Genomic DNA, 23,353 nt, shown 5'->3' on the forward strand with positions numbered 1-23,353 from the left:
TAAGAGAGAGAGAGAGAGAGAGAGAGAGAGACAGAGAAATGGAGTTTAACGTCCACTCTATACAAACTAGGTCATTTCGGGACTAATATATGGTTCAATTTTCTTTCCATAATTCGCTTGCGTGAAGGGGTCTTTAGCAGTGGCAGGAAAACCGGAGGACCCAGAGGAAACCCACGAAGTTGACAGGCGACCCTACTCCTTGTCACGTACAACCCGGGATTGAAAACCACGCCAGTTAACTCAATGACAGACCTTATGATATAACGCGCACACGCTAACCATCCCCCCCCCCCGACTTATGGAAAAAACAGCTATTAATTTATTTGGGCGAAATTTCGAAAAGTATTCTCTCAACGTTATCAAGGTAATACAGTAATACAAATGATGTAGTTGTTTATTACAGATTTAACGTCCAATACAATAAATATGATACTATGGACAGGTTGATTTAATTAAATTATTTACACTTAAAGGGTTGAAAATCGGTAAAAACACAAAAATAAAAAGGTCCTTGTAAATCAAAAAGTCACCTGAATACACATTTTGATTTGGTTTTTTTATTATGACAAAGAGAGAAGACGACCCGCCATCTCTTCTCACCACAGCGATTTTATAATACAAAAATTATGAGGTCAATATATACAGAAAAACTATAACAACAATTCATAAGACCATACAGGACAACAAGATCAAAGGGGGTGATATGCGACAAAAGTAAGGTAAAGTGAGGCCATTAAGGGGGGGGGGGGGGGGGTGGCCGAATGGTTAGCATGTGCGCGCTGTATCATAAGGTCTGTCATTGAGTCAATTGGCGTATAGTTTCGAGTCCCCGGTTGTTTGTACGTGGCAAGCAGTAGGGTCGCCTGTCAAACCTAGTGGGTTTTCTCCTGGTCCTTCGTTTTCCTCCCACTGCTAAAGACTTGTCGGGTCATTTCTGTCGATTTTTCACAACCCGACAAGTCGACAAAATACAGTTAATCTGTGCGCATGCAAGTTATCCAATCAGCAAATGCGCAAGCTCGAGTTTGACTTCCGAGGCGACAAGTCGCCGCACGACATGTCGAAATGATTGTATTTTGTCGACTTGTCGGGTTGTGAATAAGTCGAAGGCGACAAGTCGACAAGTCGACAGAATTGACCCGACAAGTCGACGAAATGAAGGCGACGATCGTCGGGTTATTTTGTCGTGTTGACGGGTTGATTTTGTCGACTTGTCGACTTCTTCACAAGGCGACGACTTAGATTCACTTGGATGGCCGCTAACAGCCACCATACTAATAGGCGCACACTAGCGCTACTCAATCTTATGTTGTAAAAGTTATGCCGTAAAAAAACCATAGTCCACTATACAGGTTTAGTTATCATAGAACCTAACGGGACAATAACTATACAGCGAGTTCCTGCCAAGCGCTCAAAAATTCCTAAAAAAAATCCCTGCCCCCATACTTATAATGAAATACCCGGTGTATACTTGAAACAAGGTTAGTTTCAGTCCCCCCCCACCCCCAACAACAGATATCCGTGGTAACTAGGCCAATGGCCTACTATGCTCATGGTGAATCAGGCCCTGCTTTGAAGAACTTTCTGGAAGTATTACATTATTCTACCAACCTTGTGTTTTGATTTTCAAAACAAAATATAAATTTATAATGATTTGAAAATTATTTAGTACCTGTCATGGCGCTTTTTTATATGCACGTTCGCCCTAATGCTGGAGCCTGTCTACGCCCCTAAGAGTTCAATAGTCGATATAATTACATGACACCTCGTCTATTTGACATTCGAGATATAGCCATTTGGCATTAAACATACATTATGCAAGAGCTAAATTTGCCTATCGCAGGTCTTTCTTTAGGCCTGAAATGTTTTCTAAATTATTAATGAGACATTAATTAACTGATCCAGGCCATAATCAACTCTCGATGGCATCGGATTTCTCCGATATTAAATAGGTTAGAACGGTTCAGACATATTTTGATTTAATCTAAAAATGGAGGAGTGAGACTTAGCTTCGAACAACCAGTACGGTGGTTGAAATTATTGCACATGTCTTGTCAAACCTTCAAAGGCTAATATCTTCGCTCGCAATAGAGTAATTTGAATGAAATTTTCAAATTATTCGTTTTACATTATCTATTTTCGAACTATTATACCAAGAATGGCTAGCTCTTTATATAAATCTTACATAATGTATCTTTAACATTAATCCAGATATAGTAATTTTCGTGTAAACGTAATGATTCATATGAGATTATTTTTCGGTCAAGCTGTGAAGATTACTCCAGTCACGTTAAGGCAACTACTGTTCATGGGAAGCCCAAACACCCCCGATCCGACCCCCCCCCCCCCCAAAAAAAAAAGAAAACAACGAACTAAAAGTCTGTCTGCAAGAATATATATTTATATCATATTATAGTTTTATATTTTAACATCACGAGTTGTGATAAATACTGTCCTCAGTTATATTAACTTTATGCTGTGATGTCATAATAAGGGTAACTCTTAGCGATATCATTGTATTGCAGACCGGGCATTAAACTGTAAATTGTCTGTGGAAGAGTTTCGTCACAATCAGTTGACGTCATCAACCCCACAGTTACATATTCCCCAGTTTCTTTCTCACGACACATTATTGGTCCACCATCATCGCCCTAAAAATAACACAACACACAAATGAATTTCGAAACTTTAGCAGCAAAAGAAACTCAAATGGATAACATTCCAAGACAAAAGTCATGGCCTTAAGCATACATTATGCAAGAGCTAAATCTGCCTATTGCAGGTCTTTCTTTAGGCCTGAAATGTTATCTTAATTATTAATTAGACATTAATTAGCTTATCCAGACCATAATCAACTCTCGATGGCATCGCTAGCCTGCGATATTTAGTGGATTACAACCCAGTCTACTGCTTCTGATTAAATCAAAAAATGGATAATCGAGACTATGTTTTTTATCGTACATACTTTAGTAATGATGATCGAGGCTAGGTCCAAAATTCAATCGCCAAATACTCAGTTCAGAGTGGATCAATTTGACTGAAATTTTCAGCATATTCCCTTTACATGATCTAGTTTTTAACTATTATAGTGAGAACTGTCAGCTCTTTATCTAATTTTCCATACTGTATCTTTAGGGCATGTTTACACCAAGGATTATCTGTCACTAACGACCCGCTTTCTCGTCTGCGGACGCCACGGTGGCTAAATGGGTAAGACGATGGAGATCGGATGTTCGATCCCTGCATTGGCCGAGTAAGTTCATTGGGATTTTCCGGCGCGGTTTCCCCTTGCAGGACGGGGGACCTGACAAGGACAGTTTGAGGTCCAATGAATACATTGGCGTGCACGTAAAAGATCCCTTGGTAGTTGGAATTTGATATAAGAATAGGCCATAGTGCCACTGCCCGGGCAAAATCTCCCCCATAGCACATTGTATGGCTCATGCTAAACCCTATTTCATTTCATTTCATTTCATTTTGTCTCGTCTGCGATACTCTATTCGGCAAAACACCTATAAAACCCTTTTTCACGTGTTTTAGAGATCAAATCAAATGGGGTTTAATATTTATGACCTTGAGGCACTACGCTTCAGAGAGAGAGAGAGAGGGAAAGAGAGAGAGAGGGGCTACCCACGACTTTGGATACAGCGTGATGTCCCCTTGACAGTGTTGCAGGACGGAGGAGGGTCTTTTCGGATGGGACGAAAAGCCGAGGTCCCATGTACTCGATGGTGAGCACGTAAAAGACCCTTAGAAGTTGGAATAAAATATAGGTGTAGGCCACGGGTAGTGCCGCTATCCGGGCAAAATGTCCCCTATAGCATACTGGAGATAGAGGGAGAGAGAGAGAGAGAGGGAGAGAGAGAGATGGAGAGAGAGAGAGGGAGAGAGAGAGAGATGGAGAGAGAGAGGGAGAGAGAGAGAGGGGGGGGGGAATGTCCACTCGACATAGACTAGAAATAAGAGTAGACGGTTGTACCGCTGTCCGGACAAAGTTTCATACCCGTCTTCATTAGCCTAGTCGGAGTAGTAACTGAGGACGTTAAACCCCATTTGAACCGACATTCTACATACCGTGCATCCCACACTTCCGGTGCTTGTTGCGCAAACTGCGTCCGTAGAACAACTTGCATCTAAAGTAACATCTCCAGCTCTTAAACTGGTTGAGGGAACTGAAATAGAACAATGGGAACAGTTAATGGTCGACTTAAAATGCCGGACCTGCCCACAGGCACTTGAAGGGATTAAAATAAAATTCCAAACAAAGTTAATATGACGGACCTTTAAAACTCAGCTTATATGCATAGTTTGTTTATTTCATATACAATGTCCGATTATTAAACAGTTCCTCGATGTATTAATACTTATCCGAATAATTTATATTGGTAACAGGGACGGGTTTCCCTACTTGTAGGCCCTAAATCAAACCCATTAGTTTTAGTGGTCCCCCAGATGTCCGTGGTCCCTAGGCCAAACTCATAAGTTTCAGTGGTCCCCCAGATGTCCAGGGGCCCTAGGCCAATGACCTACTATGTCTGTTGGCAAATCCGGCCCTTATTGCTAATAAATCTCAATAGTTTTGTAGATATTTCTGACGTGGAATGGAGAGGCTAGCACTAGAATTAACATATCACCGTTCAAAGGAATGTGACACCAGCGGTTGTCAGGCACGATACGCCCACATTTGGCAAGAGATAGATAGAGAACAAGCTAAAAACAAAGGGGATTTTTTGTACAATCAGGGGCTATAATCCAGAATGTTATGAACTGAAATGCGCAAATATCGACAAGAACTGAAATCTTTGGGATATAAAGATATATTTTAAGTTTCATCAAACTCGATTTTCTTTCGATTTCCCCGAAATTCGAATTCAATCTTCATTATGGTGGAATGGTTTTTAAAATCGGATAAAAATTTGTGACCTCTAGAAAATCCACAAGCTAAAAAAAAAAAACACGATTTTTCGTACAATCTGGGGACATAATTCAGGAAGTTACGATCCGATATGCGCGAATATCGAAAGGAAACAAGATCTTTGGGTTATAAACATACGCTTCAAGTTTCATTAAACTTAGATAGAAATTGTCACCTCCACAAGCTAAAATCGTGATTTTTCGTGCCATCAGGGGTCATATTTCATGAATTTATGGTCCGATACATGCCAATATAGAGAGGAATCAGGATCGTTGGGAAATAGATCTATATTTCAAGTTTCGTCAAAATCGGATAAAAATTGTGACTTGTAGAGTATCCACAACCAAATTGTGGACGGACGTACGGACGGATGCACATGGGCGACGACAATATACGTCCCCATAAAAATGTGAGCGTAAAAAAATAGGTTAAAATATACGCCAGTTAGTTTCAAATATTTTTAATGGAGCGGTTGTTGTATCCTATCTTGGGATTTTATTTTGAAAAAATAACCGTTACTTACATGAAGTATACATATTACCAAAACCAAGCACTTGACACGAAGTTTCATCAATCGCCATGTTGTCGTTTATAACACATGCAGGAGCTGACGACACGCTGTTGATGTCAATTGGCGTATCCAGCGTCATGACCACCATATCTGAAACATATATTTATAGTACAACACAACAGATCGGACAATGCCGCCACGCATGGCGGTATAGAGAGAGAGAAAGAGAGAGAGAGAGAGAAATGGGGTTTAACGTCCACTCGACACAAACTAGGTCATTTCGTGACTAACACATTGTTCAATTTCATTTCATTAATTCGCTTGCGCGTAGAGGCTTTTAGCAGTGGGGGGAAACCGGAGGACCCTGAGAAAACCCACGAGGTTGGACAGGCGACCCTACTCCTGGTCACGTACAACCGGGGATACGAAACCATGCCAGTTGACTTAATGACAGGCCTTATGATACAGCGCGCACGTACTAACCATTCGGCCACCCCCTCCCCTCGCATGACGGTACATTAGATTCAAAATTTGTTAATGCCGTGCTATCGTCTAATTTCAGGCAGTTGGAATTCGAAATAAGAGTAGACCGTGGCGCCACTGTCCGGGCAAAATTTCCCTCATAGCACACTGTATGGCGTATGCTCGTCTTTATTAGCCCAGTTCGGAGCAGAACAGTAGCACTTTAAACTTCATTTCATTTTATTTTCATTTCTACTCATCTACTCACCCCCAGTGGTTTCATTTGGGATTGGGTAGGTTAATGGAATCGTCTGTTCAGCTCCACTTGTACTGCTAGTATCAGTTTCTGATATGACAGCTTCTGCAGATGAAAAATCGGCCATCCTGAAATATATAAACTATGTTGTATAGAAAGAGGTTAAAATATTCCCAAATCATTGTCCGTCGGCGATCGCAGCATACCATTGTTTTAGTTTAACGTCCACTCGACACCAACTAGGTCATTTTAGGACTAACATATGGTTCAATTTTATTTTCAATAATTCGCTTGCACGTAGAGGTCTTTAGCAGTTGGAGGGAAAACCCACGCGGTTGGGCAGGCGACCCTACTCCTTATCACGTACAACCGAGGAATCGAAACCACGCCAGTTGACTGAATGACAGACCTTATCATGCAGGGCGCACAGCCTGGACAGCAGTGCTATGGCTTACTCTTATATCGAATTCTAACTGGCAAGGGAGCTTTAACGTGCACGCCAATGTGTACATGGGGACCTCGAATTTCCGTTCTATCCGAACGACTACGAATCCGAGAAGAACCTTTGGGATTTTCCAAGCCAGGTTTTCACCTGTCAGAGCTAGTCGTTCGGTAGTTACAGTAAACCGAAGTACAATAAATCGAAGAAGGGGAAGCCGGAAACGCCAATGCCCGAGCAAATCTCTCCATCCTCGAAATCACACAGGTACCATATATCTCGTCAACACAACACCTCGGTCATTTTGAGACAATTAAACATGCATTATGCAAGAGCTAAATCTGCCTATTGCAGGTCTTTCTTTAGGCTTGAAATGTTTTCTAAAGTATTAATTAGACATTAATTAACTGATCCAGGCCTTAATCAACTCTCGATAGCATCAGATTTCTCCGATATTAAATAGATTAGAATGGTTCAGCGATACTTTGATTTAATCAAATATGGAGGACCGAGACTTAGCTTCGATCAACCAGTACGGTGGTTGAAATTATTGCACACGTCTGTCAAACCTTCAAAGGCTAATATCTTCGCCTGCAATAGAGTAATTTGAATGAAATTTTCAAATTATTCATTTTACATCATCTACTTTCGAACTATTATAGCAAGAATGGCTAGTTCTTTATCTAAATCCTACATAATGTATCTTTAAATGTCTAAATGATTATCAGAGAGAAAGAGGGGGTGGGGTGTTGAGTAACGGTCACTCGACACAAACTATGTCATTTCGAACTAACAAGGGGGTTTGAGTGGCCGAATGGTTAACGCGTTTGCGTTGTACCATTAGGTCTGTCATTGTGTCATGTAGCGTGGTTTCGATTCCGAGCTTGTACGTGACCGTGACAAAGAGTAGGGTCGCCTATCCAACCTCTTGGGTTTTCTCCTCCCGCTGCTAAAGACCCCCAAGCAAATTATTGTGATAAAATTAAGTCATGTGTTTGTTCCGAAATGACCTAGTCTGTGTCGAGGGAACGTTAAACCCCATCTCTCCCTCTCTCTCTGTCTGTCTGTCTGTCTCTCTCTCTCTCTCTCTCTCTCTCAATCAATTTTATTTCAATAAATCGACTGCGTGTTGTAGGGGATGATACCTGAACATTACGAGGTTGGACAGGCGACCCGATTTCTTGTCACGTACAAGCTGGAAATCGAAACCATCAATGACAGACCTTATGATCTAAAGCTCACGCGTTAGACCATTCGGCCATTACGACCATCAAGTAATATAGGTAAAATGGTATATTGATTAACTTACGCATCCACGAACTGGAAACAAGATAGTGTGGTTAAAATGTGCGTTTCATCAAGAATTATTCCAGAGCAAATGGTTAATTTGATAGGAGTTCCAATAGCCGTGTATGAATCCGATTGAAAGCTGACGACACCAGGATATGTATTATCAAATGTTGATTGACCAGAAATTATTCTCTTGGTAATGGTAGTTACGTATTCGGAGTATTTACATTCTGAAAATAGAAAAATGATGTTTGGAAAATATATAAAGAGATATCGAATATAACTGCCTACAAAGAACCATCCTCGGTTTCCCCAGTGGTCTCATTCCGTGGAGTCGAACGGAATGAGACCACTGAGGAAACCGAGGATGACAATGAACTGAATTTTCTCTGCTTCAAAGCGGGGCATATGTCGACTTTGCAACGCAAAAGGAAATAGTTTCAATCAGTTGCAAGTGTTCTTATGTCGATCATATCAGCAACTGAGAGCAACTGAATTCAGAGTGCTCATGTTGACTTGGAACTGATAGCTATTACACTTAACACGTGACTGTTAATTTATTCATCACGTGATAAACAAAATATCGAATAGCTTACCATAGAAGAAATGAAATAAGCACCCCAAAGGCATAAATTGAATTTTCCCTTCTGTAAACTTTAAATATAAATGTGAAGCATTATATACTATTTAGATAACGAACTGGCCTTTCTTGATTATAATAGATAATAGAAAATGAATATATTGAAAATTTCATTCAAATTACTTCATTCTGAGCGAAGTTATGGGTAATTGAAGATGTAGTGTAGATTATTTATTATCGTAACGACGGCATGGACAAACGAGACTAAGTCTCGATTATCAATTATATCGTTAAATTTTTAAATCTAGCGGTCGTTCTAATCTATTAATCTCGGTCATCTTATGGTCTAAAGAGTAAATAACGGACTTGTCATGTTCATAAATGTCTAAAATAATTTATAGAACACCGGGAGCCAAAATAAAGACATGCAATAGGAATACTAGCTCTTACATAACGTATCTTTAACATTTTTAAATCTTTGACTGAAAAATGTTATCAGGTGGTATTGGTCAGTCTCATGTCTCAACTCTTATAATGACGAAATATTATGAAAAATACCACACCCACTTACTATTAGGAACAGGCGTTGTAGCAGCTGGTGTTGTATCGGCTGCAGTTGTGGCGGCCGGAGTAGTTTCTGCTGGTGTTGTAGCGGCAGGAGTAGTTTCTGCTAAAGTTGTGGCTGATGGGGTAGTTTCTGCTGGTGTTGTATCAGCTGCAGTGGTTTCTGCTGGGGTTGTTGCTGCTGGGGTTGTATCAGCTGCAGTGGTTTCTGCTGGCGTTGTTGCTGCTGGTGTTGTATCAGCTGCTGTTGTTGCTGCTAGAGTTGTGGCTGCTGGAGTAGTTTCTGCTAGAGTAGTTTCCGCTGGTGTTGTATCAGCTGCGGTGGTTTCGGCTGGAGTTGTTGCTGCTGGTGTTGTAGCAGCGGGTGTTGTTTCAGCTGCAGTTGTTGCTGCTAGTGTTGTATCAGCTGCAGTGGTTTCCGCTGGTGTTGTATCAGCTGCAGTGGTTTCAGCTGGCGTTGTTGCTGCTGCTGTTGTAGCAGCGGGTGTTGTTTCAGCTGCAGTTGTTTCTGCTGGCGTTGTTGCTGCTGGTGTTGTATCAGCTGCTGTTGTTGCTGCTAGAGTTGTGGCTGCTGGAGTAGTTTCTGCTAGAGTAGTTTCCGCTGGTGTTGTATCAGCTGCGGTGGTTTCAGCTGGAGTTGTTGCTGCTGGTGTTGTAGCAGCGGGTGTTGTTTCAGCTGCAGTTGTTGCTGCTAGTGTTGTATCAGCTGCAGTGGTTTCCGCTGGTGTTGTATCAGCTGCAGTGGTTTCCGCTGGTGTTGTATCAGTTGCAGTGGTTTCAGCTGGCGTTGTTGCTGCTGCTGTTGTAGCAGCGGGTGTTGTTTCAGCTGCAGTTGTTTCTGCTGGCGTTGTTCCTGCTGCTGTTGTATCAGCTGCTGTTGTTGCTGCTAGAGTTGTGGCTGCTGGAGTAGTTTCTGCTAGAGTAGTTTCCGCTGGTGTTGTATCAGCTGCGGTGGTTTCAGCTGGAGTTGTTGCTGCTGGTGTTGTAGCAGCGGGTGTTGTTTCAGCTGCAGTTGTTGCTGCTAGTGTTGTATCAGCTGCAGTGGTTTCCGCTGGTGTTGTATCAGCTGCAGTGGTTTCAGCTGGTGTTGTATCAGCTGCAGTGGTTTCAGCTGGCGTTGTTGCTGCTGGTGTTGTAGCAGCGGGTGTTGTTTCAGCTGCTGTTGTTGCTGCTAGTGTTGTAGCTGCCGGAGTAGTTTCTGCTGGAGTAGTTTCTGCTGGTGTTGTATCAGCTGCAGTGGTTTCTGCTGGCGTTGTTGCTGCTGGTGTTGTAGCAGCGGGTGTTGTTTCAGCTGCAGTTGTTGCTGCTAGTGTTGTAGCTGCTGGAGTAGTTTCTGCAGGTGTTGTATCAGATGCAGGTGTTGTATCAGCTGCAGTGGTTTCTGCTGGTGTTGTTGCTGCTGGTGTTGTAGCTGCTGCAGTAGTTTCTGCGAGAGTTGTGGCTGATGGAGTAGTTTCTGCTGGTGTTGTTGCTGCTGGTGTTGTATCAGCTGGAGTAGTTTCTGCCGGTGTTGTTTCTAATTCTGTTGTAGCCGCAGCTGGCGTTGTTGCTGTCCCTGTGGGTGTTGTGGCTGTACAGCCGACTTCGGGCAAGTCCATCAGATCAGGACATTTACAGCATTCCACTTTAATGTCTTCATTAGCACATAAAATTTCTGGGTATACAGCTGAACCCACATATGAAAAATATAAATTGTACATAAATGATATGAATACTGGCGGACTGCCCATCTTTCAACAAGGATGTTATTTTTGTCGCAGTTCTTGTTTGCCTAATGGAATATTCAAAATTAACAGTGCTATATGCATCAACGGCAACAGCACACCAAAATGTATCACAGATAATAAATTACATAGTGATTTCCGTTACCGCTGCCATATCTGGGTATTCATGAAAATATATTATTTTGTATTGCATTAATAGAAAATAACGTCGTCATATACTTTTAAGTAGACCCCCCCCCCTCCTTCCCTTAAAAATTGAATATTTAGAAATAATTGAATGATTTGAAATGGGTTGAAATTTCCTTCTGTTCTGCACCAAGTGGGCGAATGACGGAAATTTTGCAGGGATACCGGCGTTTTCGTCTACACTTAATCGGGTTTCTAATGCCACAGTAACTTTTATGTGTAAATCAACGAGTACACGTGGGGGGGGGGGGGGGTGTCGTCCCATACGACAGACTAGACGCCTTTACCTCAAAATATAAATGTAAATGAAAGACGGGGATGACATCAGTAGCGGCGGAGACCAGGTCTGTAGTTTATGTTTTCGGCCATTAAAAAGAAGCCACATTTGCAACTAGAACGTGTTCTGGTTGAATTTAACGAGTCATGTTACACTGCAGTATCAGCGTCCCTAAAGGGCAATCGATTCCCATAAATTCGTGCAGGGCGAATCAATCGATTGATTCTGATTTACTTTTTTCCATATTGCTTACCCAGTCCTTCGCATAAAGTATTTACTACAGGGAGAGTTGGTGGTATTGTAGCTGCTGTAGTAGTTGCGGCGGGTGTCGTAGGTGCTGGAGTAGTTGTTGCTGCAGGTGTTGTATCAGCTGCAGTGGTTTCTGCTGGTGTTGTTGCTGCTAATGTTGTAGCTGGTGGAGTAGTTTCTGCTAAAGTTGTGGCTGATGGGGTAGTTTCTGCTGGTGTTGTTGTTGCTGGTGTTGTAGCATCGGGTGTTGTATCACCTGCAGTGGTTTCTGCTGGCGTTGTTGTTGCTGGTGTTATAGCATCGGGTGTTGTATCAGCTGCAGTTGTAGCTACTGGAGTAGTTTCTGCCGGTGTTGATGCAGCTGGAGTAGTTGGAACTGTTGGTACCGTAGTTACTACAGTAGTCGGTGGTTCTGCTTCTGCTGGCGTTGTAGCTGCAGGAGAAGTAGCTGGTAGAGTAGTTGCGGCTGGTGTCGTTGGTACCAGTGTTGTGGCTGCTGGAGTAGTTTCTGCTAGTGTTGTAGCTGCGGGGGTGGTTGCTGCTGGCGTTATTCCTACCGGTGTTGTAGCAGCGGATGTTGTATCAGCTGCAGTTGTCGCTGCTAGTGTTGTATCAGTTACAGTTGTTTCTGCTGGCGTCGTTGCTGCTGGTGTTGTAGCAGCGGGTGTTGTATCAGCTGCAGTTGTTGCTGCTAGTGTTGTAGCTGCTGGGGTAGTTTCTGTCGGTGTTGTATCAGCTGCAGTGGTTTCTACTGGCGTTGTTGCTGCTGGTGTTGTAGCAGCGGGTGTTGTATCAGCTGCAGTTGTTGCTGCTAGTGTTGTAGCTGCTGGAGTAGTTTCTGCCGGTGTTGTATCAGCTGGAGTAGTTGGAACTGTGGGTACCGTAGTTACTACAGTAGTCGGTGGTTCTGCTTCTGCTGGTGTTGTAGCTGCAGGAGAAGTAGCTGGTAGAGTAGTCGCAACTGTCGTTGTTGCTGCTGGAGTAGTTGCGGCTGGTGTCGTTGGTACCAGTGTTGTGGCTGCTGGAGTAGTTTCTGCTAGTGTTGTAGCTGCGGGGGTGGTTGCTGCTTGCGTTGTTCCTACCGGTGTTGTAGCAGCGGATGTTGTATCAGCTGCAGTTGTCGCTGCTAGTGTTGTATCAGTTAGAGTTGTTTCTGCTGGCGTTGTTTCTGTTGGCGTTGTTGCTGCTGGTGTTGTAGCAGCGGGTGTTGTTTCAGCTGCAGTTGTTGCTGCTAGTGTTGTATCAGCTGCAGTGGTTTCCGCTGGTGTTGTATCAGCTGCAGTGGTTTCAGCTGGTGTTGTATCAGCTGCAGTGGTTTCAGCTGGCGTTGTTGCTGCTGAAGTTGTAGCAGCGGGTGTTGTATCAGCTGCAGTTGTTGCTGCTAGTGTTGTAGCTGCTGGAGTAGTTTCTGCCGGTGTTGATGCTGCTGGAGTAGTTGTGGCTGCTGTTGTTGCTGCTGGTGTTGTGTCAGCGGGTGTTGTATCAGCTACAGTTGTTGCTGCCAGTGTTGTAGCTTCTGGAGTAGTTTCTGCTAGAGTTGTAGCTGCTGCTGTTGTTGCTAGTGGAGTAGTCGCAGATGCTGTTGTTTCAGGTTGACAGTTTAAGCCATCAACCAGATTCGGACATTCACAACAAGCATCAAGTAGTGTACCAACGCACATCGCATCCTTGTATTGCTCTGTTAATAGATCAAATGAACTACATTATTTACTTTCCACTAAAATATACAATTTTCTTAAAATAATTTACTAAGCAACTGTTCACTATTGTCTAGACCTATCTCACGATGAATGTCTGCAGGTAAAGACGAATGCAGAGATAGCTAATCATGTCTGGCACGATTGCTAAATCGTTAATTTCAAGGAGAATTCATGCATCCAAGTGATTAAGGCAGACCTATCGTTGACGCGTGACAGACAGGGTCATTAAATTCTGGTATATAAGTAAAATGAAATATACGACCAAGCACGTGTCCAGACTCTCTCCAGCTCGCACAGAGCTTAATTTCTTTTCCTACGTTCATCGAAATAACGCCAAACAAACATGGGCTCGTGAAATCCAATATTTAAGACAATTGGAACACGAATCGCGCGCAAGAATGCTTTCGAGCGTCATTTGTAATGAAGCGTCTCGATAAAAAAGACTAAACATATCCCACAGGAGAATACTACCGGTGTAGACGAATACCCAGACGCCAAAGACTGTCATTTCGCCGAACATAACTGATTAGAAATTATAGTAAACACAGAAACGATTGAATGTAAATCAGTTTATATACATTCATACTACATTACTATATGCGTTGCGACCCATTCGTGTCCATTTCTAGGTATCAAATAATAGAGATTTAGCTCCTTTAAAGCAACGTGTACATGCACAAAGTCGTCAAAATTGCTCACAGCTAAACCTGAATATATAATAATCTCTGTCATTCAGACAGATATTCTACGAATAATCTGGAATGTCTTTCATATTTGAGAAAAAATGGGTCATTGGCTAAGTTATCGTGTACACACAATCTACTTTTATCAGCCAGAGAGTGTAATAAGGGTGGGGGGGGGTAAATAGCCTTCAAACAAGATGTCGGCGCCCATGAAATTAATTTAAGAATTAAAAAATTGTCATTTCCGAAAAAACCATTTGCATTGCCTGTTCAATATCTAACACTTTTGTAGAATTTATCTCCGCATTTATTAATATTAATTAGTCGTCACGATTCATGTTTATTTATCATATGGGATTTATTTCGAGATGGAGCGCAACTCTTCCTTGACTTTAGATAAATCTTTACATTCGTAACCTAGTCTTCTGGGAGTCCGAGACTAAACATATATAAAAGAAGAAAATCAAGTCTCGCCAAAAACAGGACAAAACAATGCCTTAACCTAGTCTTCTGGGTGTCCGAGACTAAATATATAGAAGAAGAAAACACAACCTCGCCAAAAACAGGACAAAACAATGGTGTGACCTAGTCTTCTGGGTGTCCGAGACTAAATATATAAAAGAAGAAAATAGAACCTCACCAAAAACAGGACAAAACGATGGTGTTGTGGTAGGCGGCGCTGTAGTTGTAGTTGGCATGGGTGTTGTAGTGGGCGGCGGTGTTGTTGTTGGGCAGTTAGGTAAAGTTGGATAAAGATCTGGACACGCACAACACCCATCCATTACTGATGGAATCATACACATATCCGGAGCGGAAGCTAAAGAAAGAAAAAGAAAAACTATGTTAGTATTACATACTATATGGTTTTGGACAAAATCGAAACCACTTTGGGAGCCACGGTGACCAAGTGGATAAGACGCTGACTCGGTAGCCTGGCGGTCGCGGGTTCGCTTCCGGTGTTGGCCGAGAAGGTTCATCGGGATTTTCCGGCGTGGTTTACCCATGTCAGTGATGCAGGACGGAGGGCCTGACAAGGACAGTTGTCTAGTCGTTCGGATGGGACGAAAAACCGAGGTCCCGTGTACAATTTGGCGTGCACGTAAAAGATCACTTGGCAGTTCGAATGCGATATGAGAGTAGACCGTAGTGCGCTATCAGGGCATAATTTCCCTCACAGCACACTGTATGATCTATGCCCGTCTTCTGATATCCAATATTTAAGACATTTACCATTGGTAACATAACGTGATTTGAAATTAGAGTAAAAACGGAAACGATTGAATGTAAATCAGTTTATATACATTCATGTTACATTATTATATGCGTTTCAATCCATTTGTGTCAATTTCTTGGCTCCAAATATTAGCGATTTAGCTCCTTTTATGTGTGTAGAAGATGAACTTATATATAATTTATAACGATATAAATATATCACTTACCCAAGACCGCGCACCGCTGTTGTTCTGGATCATCAAACTGCTCGATTGCTTGGGTAGTTGGCTCTGGAGAAGTTGGTTCCGGTGTGGTTGGCTCCGCTGTGGTTGGTTCCGGCGTGGTAGGTTCTGGCGTAGTTGGCTCTGGAGTGGTTGGTTCTGGTGTGGTTGGCTCCGAAGTAGTTGGTTCCGGCGTGGTTGGTTCCGGCGTTGTAGCTTCTAGTGTTGTTGGTTCCGGCGTGGTTGGTTCTGGAGTTGTTGGTTCCGGGGTGGTTGGTTCTGGAGTAGTTGGTTCCGGGGTGGTTGGTTCTGGAGTAGTTGGTTCCGGCGTTGTAGCTTCTAGTGTTGTTGGTTCCAGTGTTGTTGGTTCCGGTGTTGTTGGCTCCGGAGTAGTTGGTTCCGGCGTGGTTGGTTCTGGTGTAGTTGTCTCCGGGGTGGTTGGTTCTGGAGTAGTTGGTTCCGGGGTGGTTGGTTCTGGAGTAGTTGGTTCCGGTGTGGTTGGTTCTGGAGTAGTTGGTTCCGGTGTGGTTGGTTCTAGTGTTGTTGGCTCTGGCGTGGTTGGTTCAGGTGTGGTAGCCTCTGGCGTGGTTGGTTCAGGTGTGGTAGGCTCTGGCGTGGTTGGTTCAGGTGTATTAAAGCCCGGTACACTAGCACAGTTCGACTCACAATACCTACACAAAGCTAAAAAATAAACAGTATAAGGGTTATTTTATTATTGTTCTTAATGCTAGGTTCCCACTATCACAATTCGTGCTGTGTTTGAGATCGTGGTTTTAATTTTGGTTGGAGTAATCGTGATGATCCTATCAGGTCTTATCATATATTTAGCTTAGTCGAAGCAACCGTGTTGATCGTATCGAAACGGGAGCCACGATGGTTGAGTGGGTAAGACGCTGGCTCGCTAGCCCGAAGGTCGCGTGTTCGAACCGAGAGACCAAGAGAAAACCTGAGCGCACGGCGTAAATTACTGTTCTGCTTTGAGACGAAAAACCAAAGTCCCGTGTATGCATTGGAATGTACGTAAAAGATCCCTTGGCAGTTGGAATTCGATATAAGAGCAGGCCATAGTGCCGCTGCCCGGGCAAAATTTCCCTCATAGCCCACTGTAAAGGGTATGCCCGTCTTCATTAGCCCAGTCGGGGCAGAACAGTAGGACGTTAAACCCCCATTTCTATTCATTCGGATGGGACGAAAAACCGAGGACCAGTGTATACATTGGCATGCACGTAAAAGATCCCCTGACATTTGGAATTCGATACACGAGCAGGACGTAGTGCCGCTGCCCGGGCAAAATTTCCCTCATAGTACACTGTATGGCGTATGCCCGTTTTCATTAGCCCAGTCAGAGCAGAATAGCAGGACGTTAAACCCCATTTCACTTCACTTCACTTAGCCACATAATGAGGTTGTTATACCATAACAATACATAACTTACGAAACACTTTACAATATGCGGGTTCTATAACTTCAACTTGCTGGCAGCTCGAATGGCTAGGTTGAAAAGCTGTAAAAATACAAAATGAAAACAAAGACATTATATTAGAACTAAATTACCCTTACGTACCTCATTGGGTAACGAACGGGTTGGCGAAGGGGGGTGGGGGATGGGTGGGCGAATGATTTTCTCCGTACGCGTTGTATCATAACGTCTGTCAATGAGTCAAGTGGCGCTGTTTCGATGCCCCGCTTGTAGATGACAAGGAGTAGGTTCGCCTGTCCGTCCGTGTGGGGTTTTCTCCGGTCCCACCGGTTTCACCCCACAGCTAAAGATCCCTACGCGCAAGCGAATTATTAAAATAAAATTAAACCATATATTAGGTCCAAATTTACCACGTTTGTGTCGAGTGGACGTAAAACACCATTTCCCGCTCACGCTCTCATGCCGTAAATTCCGACGATATATCGGGGACACTTTCTCGGGCTGTATAATTTACTACAAACAAATAATTATTTGTCTGTGTTGCTAAGATACTGTGTTCCATTAAAAATCATCATCGATAGCTAATTAAATTATTAATTAAAGGTCCATAACAAAATCCTCCTTGATTAGTTACTCGATAGCTAATTCAGTTATTTATTCAAGCCCATAAAAAATCATCCACGATCAATTAATTACTCAATAGCTAATTAAATTATTTATTAAAGGTCCATAAAAAAATCCTCCTTGATTAATTACTCGATAGCTAATTCAGTTATTTATTCAAGCCCATAAAAAATCATCCACGATCAATTAATTACTCAATAGCTAATTAAATTATTTATTAAAGGTCCATAACAAAATTCTCCTTGATTAATTACTCGATAGCTAATTCAGTTATTTATTCAAGCCCATAAAAAATCATCCACGATCAATTAATTACTCAATAGCTAATTAAATTATTTATTAAAGGTCCATAAAAAAATCCTCCTTTATTAATTACTCGATAGCTAATTCAGTTATTTATTCAAGCCCATAAAAGATCATCCACGATCAATTAATTACTCAATAGCTAATTAAATTATTTATTAAAGGTCCATAACAAAATTCTCCTTGATTAATTACTCGATAGCTAATTCAGTTATTTATTCAAGCCCATAAAAAATCATCCACGATCAATTAATTACTCAATATCTAATTAAATTATTTATTAATGGTCCATAAAAAAATCATCCTCGATCAATTAATTACTCAATAGCTAATTTAGGGATAGGGGCCTGACATAGGCATTTTGCATGTTCCCCAATTTCCCATTCATTTATAGTGAATAAAATATGTTTATAAAAAAAAAAAATAGCTAATTAAATTATTTATTAAAGGTCCATAAAAAATCATCCTTGATTAATTACTCGATAGCTAATTCAGTTATTTACTAAAGGCCCATAAAAAAACCATCATCGATCAATTAAATTACTCGATAGCTAATTCAGTTATTTATTATAAAAATCTTCCTCGATCAATTACTAAATAGCTAATTAGCTAATTTAAGGCCCATTGTGTCATTTACATGTTTCGCTAAAACTTATCATGGTTTAATCCACGCCTTTATGTACTGCAAATTGTCAATGGTGCAGGACGGAGGGCCTGACAAAGACAGCTATCTAGTCGTTCGGATGGGACGAAAAACCGAGGACCCGTGTATACATAGGCGTATAGTCCTTTGGATGAGACGAAAAAAGCAAGGCCTCGAGTTCACAAAGCATTCTCGGGCTTAAGTTAAGAATTTACTAAAAATTGTTGGCCTTATTTTAACTAAAATATAGCTCTTTATAAAACTTTTGTTGTTTTAATGTATCAAATACATCAAAAAGAAACTATTTGCAAAGTTTTGTGTTTCTGGATCAAAGATTTTTTCCATCAACAGTGATTGAAAGTTGAGTAAATTCTGAACTTAAGTCTGAGAATGCTTTGTGAACTCGGGCAAAGATCTCATAAAAAAAATCCCCTGGCAGTTTGACTTCGATATAATAGTAGGCCGTTGCGCCGCTGTCCGGGCAACATTTCTCTTATAGCACACTGTATGGCTTATGCCGGTCTTCATTAACTCAATAGGAGCAGAACAGTAGGACGTTAAATCCCATTTCATTTGGGGGGTTGGATGGCCGAATGGTTAGCACGTGCGTGCTGTTTCATACGGCCTGTCATTGAGTCAACTGGCGTGGTTTCGAATCCCCGGTTGTACGTGACAAGGAGTAGGGTCGCCTGTCCAGCCTCGTGGGTTTTCTTCGGGTCCTCCGGTTTCCTCCCACTACTAAAGACCCCTACGCGCAAGCGAATTATTGAAATAAAATTGGACCTTTATGTTAGTCCCGAAATGACTTGGTTTGTGTCGAGTGGACGTTAAGCCCCATTTCTCCCTCTCTCTCCCATTTCATTTATGTACTCAGATTGATTATTTAACATTTAATTAGACAAACAAAATCAAACTACCAACGCCAGATAATTAAAAAAGCAGGTATATCAATTATGTTCGCGAACTACAAAATGGCGACAGGATTGTTGCATAGAGAGCAGCATAGATCGATGAAAGTTTGGACTGATATTCCTGACGCAATGAGACTTAAAAGTACTGTAAGAGCACTGCTCTTTGTGTGATTCTTTTCTCCGGGTCCTCCGGTTTCCCCCCAATGCTAAAGACCCCTACGCGCAAGCGAATTTTTGAAATAGAATTGAACCATGTGTTAGTCCCGAAATGACCTAGTTTGCGTCGAGTGGATGTTAAACGCGCCCCCTCTCTCTCTCTCTCTTTCTCTCTCTCTCTTTGTGTGATTTAATATATTTTGTGTGGTATTTCACAAGGTTCTGTTCTCGGGCCACGCTTATTTATTGTATACTTTATTCATATATAATATAACAACCTGCAGTCAAATGAATGAATGAATCTCAGTACTTACCACAAATATCAAATGCTGGTTTTTGTGTTGTTGTTGTTGTTGTTGTTGCTGCACAAACAGGTAACATGGGATAAATGTCTGTAAAATATAAATAAATAATATGTACTGAACGACAAAAGATACGCCGAAATGAATATGTACTGAACGACAAAAGATACGACGAAATGAATATACGCTTAAAAATGTCATTTACATAATTTCTTACTAAACTTAGACTGTCTGTCTACAGTTAGCTCCGCTTGAAAACAAACACTAAGGTAGTTGACCGACATTTTAAGTCCTAAATCGACGATTTTAGTCGAAAACACTAAGTATATTTCGAGAATTTTGATAGGTATTTGTTCTGCTTCCATTTAATAAAATTGAAAAGGTTTATTCAGTCTTTGTGTGTATGACAGATGTGAAAAGGAGTAGAAACGCATTACAAAACCGCTGTATACTAATTTCTGGATATGGCGGCCATTTAGGGCAGATATCTATTCTCGAGGAATGACGTAGATGGATCTGTGTGTGCAGAATGACATAATTTATAACATGACTGTCCCTTCCCCCATAGCGGTACCATTTAATGTAGTTCCTGACATGTACCTTAGCCACACACCCCTCCCACCATCGTCATGGAAATGACAAAAGTGATTTGCAGATTTTGATGTTGTTTTCAAAAGTACTTTATAATTTATAGCTTTACTTTTATTGCCAATTTTCTTAATTTGATTGTACTTTAACCTGATGGCTAAGTGGGTATAAGGAGATGCTAATTGTAGGCCGGTTGGAGAGGTTCGGGTGTTTCCAGAGTCAAAAATGACCGCTTTATATAAATGGATATTTGGGGGAATACTAACCCGAACCCTAACCCCTAATCATCAGCGCCACCAACGCAAAACCCCCCAGAGAAATCACCTTTGTATATAAATCTAATGTATTATATGAAAAAAAATTAGTAAAAGATTCCGTAAAACTGATTGAAACAAGGAAATGGTTAGAACGAATTAAACGGGATGAAGACATGCAATTATTTAGTGAAATCCATCAGACCTTAGAACCCCACCCTATCTTCTCCTTGTGGTCTAGTGATCCGTCGCTTAGCAAAGCTTGCAGGGTATTCATGAAGGTATGTGCATACGCTAGGATCAATGATCCAACATCTTTAGATAGATTACTGTGTGAATATTGTGGCTTATTCCTTACATGCAACCTGAGTCATGCTATTGTCGACTGTGTCCTATTTAAGCAAAAACGACTGGATGTAATGAAATTGTATTCAAACGAAGATGTATCCGACAATAATTTCCTCGTTAAAATGCTCTCTCTCCGTAACGTCGACGATCACGTGCGGAAACAAACAGTATTGTTTATATTCCTAGTCTGTAAGGGATTAGTATGAGACCACTCTATATAAATGTGATTCGTTAGACAGTGTAAATCTAGAAGCTTAACCCTTCAACATTTTTTTTTTATTATTATTATTATTATATTTTGTGATTACTATTATTATTGTATACAATGTTTTGTAATACTCTTCATATTTGGAGGATCAATAAAGATATATATATAACCCTTTTAGGAGTGGTAAGAGGTAAATTAGATCCAAGTTCAGTCTTCTAAAAAGGATTTGCGTTAGGGTGGATTAGTATTTCCCAAGCGGCCATTTTGGACTCCGGAAACACCCGAACCTCTCCAACCGGCCTACAATTAGCATCTCCTAAGTGGGTAAGACCCTGGCTCGCTAGCCTGGAGTTCGCGGGTTCGATTCCGGTGTTGGCCGGGAAAGTTAATCGCGATTTTCCAGCGTGGTTTTCTTTCCCTTGTCACTGGACGAGTGGCTCTTGTCCCTATGACGTCAGACATTTGATTAACCAATCTTCGTTGATGTTTCTAGTAGAATACACACAGTTTCGTGCATCACACGCCAAGAACTCGTTGTAACGAACCGTTCCATTGGCTAATCCATCATCAACCAGAACGCGGGTTATATTTAAAAAGCAGAACAAGTCTTAATTAACAACTCTTCTAGATCTTAGTGTAGTAAAGACAAGTAAAACGAAATTTTGAACTGTAAAAAAACGAAACGTGCCTTGTAGGTTAGCTGCTAATCAACATACCGCCACAAGTCTTCCAAAATCGGATATGCGGGTCTGGGAGAAAATTGATAATCAATTCCAGATGGCTGATGGTTCCGTAAAATGACTCAAAATGTCAAATATATCGGAAAGGAAGCGCTTTATACCATGGGATAATGAAGAAATTTTTTTTTTTTTAAAACTAGGGTTAGGTTTAGGCTAACGCATATTTTTTTCTAAAGCAAAAAATGATGAAAGAATAATTGGCCAAAAAAATAATTTCTAAAATGGATTTTTCACTTGGTACCTGCCCTCTTTTCAAAATGGCTGCCAAAACACGATGATATAATACAATTTGCAAAGACTAGAGAATCCTTGTCTAAATGTAACTCAGTAATAATCAGTAATCGTATTCCATAGAATTTCGACCCAGGGGTCAGTTTCACGAAATTTTAACTAAAGATAAAATCCAAATTTTAGTAGATACTTCAATTTTGATTGGCTAAGCACTAAAATCAATGTAATATTATCCAATCCAATTACTAAAATTTTGATTTTATTTTACTTAAAATTTGGTGAAACGGGTCCCTGGATATTCCAGTTCAATTACTAAATGTCATTGAAACTATAGACATGAATCGCAGAATTTGCTGCGATTTATAATTTTACGCTTTAGCCTCCAAAATCCCCAAATTTATTGTGCGTCTTGGCGTTATTTCTAAGTATAAAATGGTATAAATTTGAGATATTTTGTGGTTGAAATATTTTCACCCATCTGTCGAATCGGACGTTGAAAGCCGGTCAGATATTTGTTGTTTTGTATTAAGCATATATCAGCTCGTGCAGATAAAAAATTTAAATATTATAATGAAAGAAAAAAAATGAATTAAATACTAAAAGAAATGAAAAAAAAAAAAATGAAATAAATAAAAAAGCTTACCGCAATATGAAATTGCAGATCCCACACAGAACAGAGACGCGAGTACAACCAAACAAGTAATTGCAGAATTCATTTTGGTTGAATACGATGGACTATTCTACATTATTCGATAGATTTAGTTGAATTTATATACTTATCACCTACAAAATACCCCAGCTGAATAGACACAAATTACCTACACGTAATAAACACCTGGCATCTGGGATGTATTTTTTTATGAAAACACAAACTTAAAAAATGAAAAATAAAAACAATATGGCCACCCGTGTTTCTTGGGAACAATACTGAAAAGGAAAACGAATAACAAAGAAAACACCCAAAACTTCGATTAATGGGAACAGTGCGTAAAGGAAACAGCCTAACAATAATATGCATTGTTTGTGGACGTGCATATTTCTATAGTAATGACTGAATTTAAAATAATGATTGTTACTTTGTTGTCAGGTGAATATGTTTGGATACTAATTTAAACAAATCATGTCCACCACTCCTTATTCTGTATTATTAGACTGGACGTTGACTACAAGGGTTATATTTATCCACGTTCAGCAAGACTCATAAACGTTGTTAAAGGTACATTATGTAAGAGAGAGAGAGAGAGAGAGAGAGAGAGAGAAATGGAGTTTAACGTCCACTCGATACAAACTAGGTCATTTCGGGACTAATATATGGTTCAATTTTCTTCCCATAGTTCGCTTGCGCGAAGGGGTCTT

The 23,353-nt window shown here is 41.0% G+C and overlaps 1 protein-coding gene across 1 annotated transcript; it reads right to left on the reverse strand.

Annotated features, from left to right (window-relative positions):
- Positions 1–2,379: 2,379 nt before the first annotated feature.
- LOC126815352 (mucin-2-like) lies at positions 2,380–22,838 on the reverse strand. The gene is made up of 12 exons (XM_056099979.1): positions 22,641–22,838; positions 19,641–19,718; positions 16,705–16,773; positions 15,276–15,950; positions 14,477–14,653; positions 11,458–13,131; positions 9,025–10,683; positions 7,893–8,103; positions 6,157–6,272; positions 5,439–5,576; positions 4,075–4,172; positions 2,380–2,651 (listed from the first exon to the last, which is right to left on the reverse strand). The coding sequence occupies exons 1-12, from the start codon at positions 22,711–22,713 to the stop codon at positions 2,472–2,474; spliced, it is 5,148 nt and encodes a 1,715-aa protein (XP_055955954.1). The 5' UTR covers positions 22,714–22,838; the 3' UTR covers positions 2,380–2,471.
- Positions 22,839–23,353: the final 515 nt, after the last annotated feature.

Source organism: Patella vulgata, chromosome 3, assembly GCF_932274485.2.
Source record: "Patella vulgata chromosome 3, xgPatVulg1.2, whole genome shotgun sequence".
Lineage (NCBI taxonomy): Eukaryota > Metazoa > Mollusca > Gastropoda > Patellidae > Patella > Patella vulgata.